At 43.2% G+C, this 9,437-nt stretch overlaps 1 protein-coding gene across 1 annotated transcript in view; it reads right to left on the reverse strand.

Annotated features, from left to right (window-relative positions):
- Positions 1 to 9,437, reverse strand: part of LOC143958233 (uncharacterized) — a gene marked incomplete in the record, with an annotated part of 86,618 nt that overhangs the window by 39,858 nt on the left and 37,323 nt on the right. The window contains 1 exon segment of the mRNA XM_077467748.1: positions 7,277 to 7,375. Coding sequence (XP_077323874.1) covers positions 7,277 to 7,375 — 99 coding nt within the window.

Consider the following 9,437-nt stretch of genomic DNA (forward strand, 5'->3'; position numbering starts at 1 on the left):
ATTTTTTTGATACATGATGATCATATCCCCCTTATGTATTTATACATGGAGATCATATACAACCTGTGTCCCGATTTAAGTATCTAGGAATACAAGTACGTAACAAACCCAAGCTCTCTAGAATATACCCAGGGGTGGTAGATACTTGCCCCAAGTGCAGACAGTCGTGGGAACATTCCTACATATGGTGTGGGACCAGGGGTGGACTGACAACTCATGGGGCCCCCAGGCAATAGGAGATTATGGGGCCACACAGTATACACATATATGTACACACAGTATACACAGACACGTTTCTATTGCCTGAGAAGGTACTGGAGAGGTGGGGCAGCTATAACCTCAGGATTTTTAGACCAAAACGATGTAGGTAAGGGACATTTCAGAGACAGATGTAAAAAAAAAAAACACTGATTTTTTTCATACTGTCTCTGGTTTTACTGAGGCTGGAAACCCTGATGGGGCCCCCTAGTGGCCCAGGGCCCTCGGGCAGTGCCCGAGAGGCCGAATGGTCAGTCCGCCCCTGTGTGGGACTGCCCCCTTGTTGAGTCTTTCTGGCGGGAGGTAGTTGCAGACGTAAATACGGTGGCGGGTCTGTCCCTGGATAGAGATCCCCTTGTCTTTCTTTTGACTATCACTGACAATTTGAATACCTCCAAACACACCGGTTTATTTGTCTTATATGCGGCGTATTATGCCAGGAAGACAATACTGACCAAGTGGAAACTCCCGGACCCTCCCCAGCTTTCGGCGTGAAAGGCGCTTATTAATGCAGCGCTGCCCATGTACAAGCTCACCTACATGGGTCGAAACTGTCCACAAAAATTTGAAAAAATATGGGCGGCCTGGGCACAGGCGAGGCATCTTACCATTTAGGTTTTCTTGTTCAAACATTCGAACTCGATCACAGTGTTAAGTGAGAGGCTGGCTGTATGCGAGGCTTCTCCTGTGGATTGCTTGTAACTACTGGTGTATACCCCAGAGCCACGGACACCTTTTATCCATGATAGTGTCCCCCCCCCCCCTCCTTCCCCTTCTCTCCTTCCTTTCCCCTTCCCTTTCCCTCCTTCCCTTCCTCCCCCTCCCTTTCCTCCTCTCCTTATGTCCCCCCCTCTGCCCTTCTTTTCCTGCCTCCTCCTCTGTCCTGGTCAGACTCGCTGGAGTGCTTTTCTGTGGGATTGGAGGAGTGGTGGGGGATGTTGGCCCTTGACTGCCTTAGACCCTCCCGGGAGTGGTGTTTCTGGGCAGAGGAGAGGCTGCTGACTGCTTTAGCTATTAATTGGGGAGGTGATTGTTTTTCATGCTATGTTGTAGAAGTAGTACCATACTTGTTTGGATCAATGTAGCTGACAAGCTACTTCCTGTAATGTGGTGTCACCGTTTGCACGTGTACTGTCTTTGATATATTAATAAAATATTCCTTCTGTTAAAAAAAAATAAAAAATACATGGAGATCGTATCCCCCTTATGTATTTATACATGGTGATCATATCCCCCCCTTATGTATTTATACATGGTGATCATATCCCTCCCTTATGTAATTATACATGGTGATCACATCCCTCCCTTATGTATTTATACATGGTGATCGTATCCCCCTTATGTATTTATACATGGTGATCATTCCCCCCCTTATGTATTTATACATGGTGATCATATCCCTCCCTTATGTAATTATACATGGTGATCATTTCCCCCCTTATGTATTTATACATGGTGATCGTATCCCCCTTATGTATTTAAACATGGTGATCATTCCCCCCCTTATGTATTTATACATGGTGATCATTCCCCCCCTTATGTATTTACACATGGTGATCATTTCCCCCTTTATGAATTTATACATGGTGATCATTTCCCCCCTTATGTATTTACACATGGTGATCATTTCCCCCTTTATGAATTTATACATGGTGATCATATCCCCCCCTTATGCATTTATACATGGTGATCATTTACCCCCTTATGTATTTATACATGGTGATCATATCCCCCCTTTAATCTCCTCTTCGCAAGAGAGAATACATTCAGTTCCTCTAATCTCTCCTCATAGCTGAGCTCCTCCATGCCTCTTATCAGTTTGGTTGCCCTTCTCTGCACTTTCTCCAGTCCCCCCATATCCTTTTTGAGAACTGGACCCCAAAACTGAACTGCATATTCCAGATGAGGTCTTACTAATGATGTCTCTCCCTCTGGATTCTATACCTCATTTATAAAAGTAAACATTTTTTTCTCGCTTTAGAAACTGCAGCTTGGCATTGCATACTATTATAAGTCTATGATCTAATCATGTAATCATTTCAGAAACTCCAAAAGACGGTAAGCTTTACACAATACCGATACCATAATGGACCTGTCATGTAAACACAATGGATGTTCTATACATAGACAGGTTATTCCACTAACAGAGGTCTGCCAGCCATGTCCTCACACTACCCCTTACTCTCTATTATAGCATTCCATGGCTTGGCTTCGTCACTAACCATTGTATAACAATATTCTACAAGACATTAACCAGCTGAGGACACGGAACGTGCTGCACACACCCCAACAAAAAAAAAAAAAAAACTCAGAGTACACAAGATATGTGTAGCATGTCTAGTCCTTCTGCCCCTCTGCTATTCCCCTCTCTCAATGTCTAACAATTCTCAGCTCTGAAAATGAAGTCATGGAGTAGCTATTGACATACAGCAGGATCAGCTGACAAAAAAATAGAACTGACTCAGTCATTCAACACACTTAAAAAAAAAAAAAAAAAATACCCATACATCTCTCTTAAGATTTATACTTAGCTAGGTGGATGCAGCATCAGTCCCCCGGCACCTCTACCACTGAGAGCTGAGCGACTGGACACCGCTGATCGCTCCGTTCTCACAGCTACGTGAGCAGAGAGCCGGAGACTGTCAGTCACCAGCTCTCCACTCTGCCCCCTCCTCGCCCACTGGAGCGCTGGGCTGTGGAGGGGACAGGAGCCCCCGGCCTCAGTCTCTCAGCAGCTTGCTGAGAGGCTGAGCCGGGTGCCCATCCAGGGACCTGGGTGGATCCCGACTCTATGGTCGTGAAGACGCCCTAGCCTGGACCGACACTGACATCAGCAGAGAGTGGATTTCAGCCCGCTGTCTGCTGACAATGGGCTACAGGAGTGCAGTTTGTTCTGTTCTATCCATAGGAGAAGTACAGCCAAACGAGCTCGGGCTGCACTTCTCCTTCGCTACAAAGAGAGATACAAAGTAACATTGTTTACAAACTTTGTTCAGACTAGAGATTGAGAGATACAAAGTAACATTGTTTACAAACTTTGTTCAGACTAGAGATTGAGAGATACAAAGTAATAATGTAACTTTATAGTTACTCTGTTTCTTTCATCCGCAGACACTGTCAGTTAGGACAAATGAACAAATAAAACAAATTAATAAAAAATGTGTATTAAACCCCTTATTAACCCTTAGTTTACCCTACCCAGCCCTCATTCTTCCCCTTCTCCCTTCAGCTATTATGTTCCTGCTGTTTTTTATTAACCATTAATATTCAAACTTTTTTTTTTTTTTTTTCCAATTTGCTTTACTTGTTCATATTTTCCCCATTTAAAAGTTCAAAATTAAAGAAAAAACACAATTATTTTACTGGAAAATATCTTTGCAATTCTTTAAACCGGAATCAAAATTCCACAGAAGTTTTTAAGAAGAATGGTCAAACAGGGGAAATGTGCATTTTATTTGTTTTATTTTTTTCCAAAAAAATAAAAAATAAAAAACATTTTCGCAAGACAATGTCACAAAAATAAAGTCTCGTTTGTCTTTAAAAAAAAATATTATATGTAATAACAGCGTTCTTGCCCAATAAACATGTTTACAGCAGAAATGTAAAAACTGTTCAGGTTCAGAGGGGGGGCGTACGGGACGGGGGCCTAGTAGTTAAGTTAGATTTGACAATTTATGAACACACAAGACTTATGGAGAACCCTATAAGTATATTGTAGCATCTGATTTTAGAACTTGTAGGAAAACATTTGGCTAGAAGTAGAGGTGTTCTCTACAAAAACAGAAGCCAATGTGTGCCGGTGACCATGCACTCCGGCTTATTTTTTCCCTTCCCTGTATAAGATACTGTTACATAATCTTGAATATAAACTGCTGCAAGTTGTATGTTGTGTTGTATGTTACATACTCCAATCAAAGTGTATGTTTTCAGCAAATGCTGGTCGCCAAGTAGCCAGGTAGTAGTACAGGACCTGCTGTATACGGTGTGTGTAGCGCAGCCATTCTCAACCAGGGTTCCTCCAGAGGTTGCTAGGGGTTCCTCCAGAGGTTGCTAGGGGTTCCTCCAGAGGTTGCTAGGGGTTCCTCCAGAGGTTGCTAGGGGTTCCTTGAGCTGTGGCTGATGAACCATCTTTTTGATGACGTCTACAGAGTTCAAGGTTCAGCATCACTTAGCAAAGCCAGCAGCAACAATACCAAGTATCTTTTTAGCTGTCTTTAAGGGTGGCAATCTGAGTACCACTTTAAGGGGGACATTCTTCCTATTGGCCACCAGTATCAGGGGGATTGTTCCTATTGATCCCTGATATATTTAGCAAGTAAGGGTTCCTCGAGACCTGAAAATAACTTTTGGGGTTCCTCTAGGGTTAAAAGGTTGAGAAAGCCTGGTGTAGACTGTGACTCCATTTAACTGTACTCCTTTAAACCATACCCAATATTCAGCGCTATGTAGCCATGCCCACTTTCCACCACATTATTGCCTATCCAGGCTGTCTCCCCTTATGTAAATCTACAGTAAGACTCCGTTCACACTGGGGCGTTTTTCAGGGGCTTTAGCGTTAAAAAAAGCGCCTGTAAAGCGCTTGAAAGAAGCCTCATCTGCAATCCCAATGTGAAAGCTCCGAGTGCTTTAAGAGCCCTTTCACAATGTCAGCGCCCGAAAAACACTCATAAAGTGACGCTTAAACTAGCAGCGCTTTACCAGCGTTTTTCAAGCGCTATTGGGGCACTTTTAACCCCTGGTAGTGGCCAAATAAAGGGTTAAAAGCGCCCACAAAGCGCTGCTGCCAAAATCGTTTTGCAGGTGCTTTTCAGGCGTTTTGCAGGTGCTTCCCATTGATTTCAATGGGAAAGGGCGCTTTAGGAGCATTGTATTCACCGCTCCAAAAGCGCTACAAAGAAGCTGCTTGCAGGACTTTTTTTTGACACCCTGCCAGTGCAGCGCCTCATTGTGAAAGCACTCTGGCTTTTACATTGGGATTGCAGCTGCGGCTTCTTTCAGGCGCTTTTTTTTAAATGCTAAAGCAGTTACCGACTCCAGTGCTGGGGGTTATTACAGACTTTCACACCAATGTTGGGGTCATTATTGCAGTCACTGACAACAATGCCGGGGGTTGTTACTGTATTCACTGACACCAATGTTGGGGGATCATTATTTCAGACACTGACACCAGTGCTGTTGGTTATTACAAAAATACACACCAATGTTGGGCGTTATCATTGCAGTCACTGACACAAATGTTGGGCGTTATCATTGCAGTCACTGACACAAATGTTGGGCGTTATCATTGCAGTCACCGACATCAATGTTAGGGGTTATTATTGCAGTCACTGACACTAATGATGGGGGTTATTGTTGCAGAATCTAGTTGATAGCACCAATTTTACTTAAATATTATTATTTTTTTATTATTATTGAAAATGTGAAGTAGACATTTTCCATATCTGACACTCAATTTTTTTACAAACATTTTTTGGCACAATAAGCTCAATAGGTTACCTACCTCCGATATACACTATATTACCATAAGTTTTGGGACACCTGCCTTTACTTACACACACACACACACACACACACGATCTTTAATGGCATCCCAGTCTTAGTCCGTAGGGTCCAATATTGAGTTGGCCCACCCAACTCTTCTGGGAAGGCCGTCCACAAGGTTTAGGAGTGTGTTTATGGCAGGGGCGGACTGACCATTGGGCCACTCGGGCACTGCCCGAGGGCCCCATCAGGGTTGCCAGCCGTAAAACCAGGGACAGTATGTAAAAATTTCTGTTTTTTTTTTTTTTTTTACATCTGTCTCTGAAATGTCCCTTACCGACATCCTTTTGGTCTAAAAATCCAGAGATTATAGCTGCCCCACCTCTCCAGTAGCTTTTCTGTGTGTGTGTGTGTTTGTGTATACTGTGTGGCCCCATAATCTCTGATTGCCTGGGGGCCCCATAATCTCCTATTGCCCGGGGGCCCCATGAGTTGTCAGTCAGCCCCTGGTCTATGGGAATGTTTAACCATTCATTCAGAAGCTCATTTGTGAGGGCAGGCACTGATATTGGACGAGAAGGCCTGGCTCACAGTTTCCGCTCCAATTCATCCTAAAGGTGTTCTATCGGGTTGAGGTCAGGACTCTGTGCAGGCCAGTGAAGTTCCTCCACCCCAAACTCGCTCATCCATGTCTTTATGGACCTTGCTTTGTGCACTGGTGCGCAGTCATGTTGGAACAGGAAGGGGCCATCCCCAAACTGTTCCCACAAAGTTGGGATCCTAAAATTGTCCAAAATATCTTGGTATGCTGACGCCTTAAAATGTACCTTCACTGGCACTAAGGGGCCAAACCCAACCCCTGAAAAAAAACCCCCACACCATAATCCCCCCTCCACCAAATGATTTCGACCAGTGCACAAAGCAAGGTCCATAAAGACATGGATGAGCGAGTTTGGGGTGGGGGAACTTGACTGGTCTGCCTTCAAACTGACAGAACACCTTTGGGATGAATTAGAGTAGAGACTGCGAGCCAGGCCTTCTCGTCCAACATCAGTGCCTGACCTCACAAATGCGCTTCTGGAAGAATGGTCAAACATTCCCATAGACACACTCCTAAACCTTGTGGACAGCCTTCCCAGAAGAGTTGATGCTGTTATAGCTGCAAAGGGTGGGCCAAATTAATATGGAACCCTACAGACTAAGACTGGGATGCCGTTAAAGTTCACGTGCAGGTGTCCCAATACTTTTGGTTATATAGTGTACTTTATTAGCCAGGAAAGTATATCACAGCAAAACAGATGTGAAATTTAAGCCTTGGAACAGCTGATGTGTGCTATGCTGCAGGCTTGTCTTTTGGTTTTGGCTACCCCTACGGATTATTGCAGGTTTGGGCAGACGCCTCAATAAAAAATTCAGTCTCCATGGGCTTCCTTCTGCTTTGCTTTATAGTTAATATCTCTTGCCTATGGGTGAATTTATATTTAGTCCTGTGATAAAAAGATTAACGAGTGGCTCCGAGCGAGCCGATGGTACATACCCGATTGCGGTCATCCAGCTCCACTCCGGTTTCCACAATTTTCTGCAGGACGTCCGTGTGCCCATTCTTAGCAGCCAGGTGGAGAGCCGTGTTGTTCTCCTGAAATTTCGAGAGATATTATCATGGTGACCCAACAAGGATATGATCACCATTACAGAAATGAGTCTATGGCGCTTGTGGTAGAATGGCGCTTTATGGCCACCAGTCCAAGAACCTTTTCCTGAATGCTTACTAAAGGGGAACTCAACTGTATCTGAGCACAACAAGCCAAAAAAAACTATTTAATAAAGTTTTAATTTTCAAAGCAAACTCCCCCACCCCTCTATTCCCGTCTCCGTGATTTATTTTGTTGAGAATTCACTTTGAACCCCCCTCCCCCCCCTAGCATTTCTAGCAGCTTCCATCTTGAGAAAGGGCAAATTGAATTATCGGAGAGAGTCTCGGAGGGCTGCCACATCCAAATGTCTAAATCAAAAAAGGAATATTCCCCTAACTGGACTTTAAAAGGCATTAAAACTCCAAAATAAGTAGAAAAGTGTAAATTTTATTAATAGCGAAATTACTGCGCGAGATACAGAATAAAAAAGCGGAATGTTGACAACAATGCATATATGTTCTGACGGTCACATAATAATTGACAGTATTGCTTTATAGTTCACCCTACGCGTTACGGACGTTCCAAAAATCTCCTTCTTCAGGGGTACGTGAAAGAGTCAATCATATGTCCATAATATATTAACAGTTTAGGCATATAATCTTAATAGCCAAAAGGATAGATAACAAAAATACAATGTTAGTAATAAGTACACATGACATTTGTACTTACCTATTTCTGAAACTGTCCTATGCATGAACATTCCGAAACTGTTTTGTTAGTATATTATAGACATATGATTGACTCTTTCACGTACCCCTGAAGAAGGAGATTTTTGGAAACTCCGTAACGCGTAAGGGTGAACTATAAAGCAATACTGTCAATTATTATGTGACTGTCAGAACATATATGCATTGTTAACATTCCGCTTTTTTATTATGCATCTCAAGCAGTAATTTTGCTATTAACAAAATGTATACTTTTTTACTTATTTTGGAATTTTAATGCCTTTAACCCCTTGCTTACCTGGGCACTTAAACCCCCGTCCTGTCCAGACCAATTTTCAGCTTTCAGCGCTGACGCACTTTGAATGACAATTGCGCGGTCATACAACGCTGTTCCCAAATTCACTTTTTATAGGTTTTTTTTCCCCACAAATAGGGCTTTTTTTGGTGGAATTTGATCACCTCTGCGGTTTTTATTTTTTGTTAAAAAAAAAAAAAAAACTAATAAAAAAAAATGTTTTATATTTTTTTATAAAATTTTACAAACAGGTAATTTTTCTCCTTCATTGATGTAAGCTAATGAGGCTGTACTGATGGGCACTGATGGGTGGCACTGATGGGTGGCAATGATTGGCCCCACTGGTGGGCATTGATAGTTGGCAGTCATGTGCACTGGCAGGTGGCACTGGTGGGCACAGAAGAGGCAGAATTGCCTCTTCCTCTTCGGGACTGAAGTCCCTTGTACCGGCTATCAGCGTGAGAAAAAAAAACAAAAAACTGAGCTTTTGTTTACATCATGTGATCAGCGGTCATTGGCTTGAATTTCCGTTGCTCAAAATTTGAGATCTGGGTCTCAAATTTTCCGACAACAAAATCCGTTGTCAGAAAGTCTGATCGTGTCTACACAATTCCGACTCACAAAAGTTCCACGCATGCTCGGAATCAAGCAAGGCTATTGAACTTCGTTTTTCTCGGCTCGTCGTAGGTGTTGTACGTCACTGCGTTATTGATGTTCGCAATTTCCGACCAACTTTGTGTGACCGTGTGTATGCAAGACAAGTTTGAGCCAACATCTGTCGGAAAAAAAATCCATGGATTTTGTTATCGGAATGTGCGATCAATGTCCGATCGTGTGTATGGGGCATTACTCTCCAAATCCCTAAATTCCTTCTTTTTTTTCCTGCTGTGACCTAACTTCCCGTTAGATGATGGCTACGCTCGTTCTCTATGGTCTCACTATATGTAGGAACGTAGCTCCTGAGATGGACTATCGGCACCACACAGAGAGATTAGGGTGTGCCCAGGCACACCTGGCACACCCTCTAAGCACGCCTTATGGGCT

The sequence above is a fragment of the Lithobates pipiens genome, unplaced genomic scaffold, assembly GCF_037356315.1.
Source record: "Lithobates pipiens isolate NorthernLeopardFrog02 unplaced genomic scaffold, aLitPip1_a1.2 Scaffold_6, whole genome shotgun sequence".
In the NCBI taxonomy this organism is placed as follows: domain Eukaryota; kingdom Metazoa; phylum Chordata; class Amphibia; order Anura; family Ranidae; genus Lithobates; species Lithobates pipiens.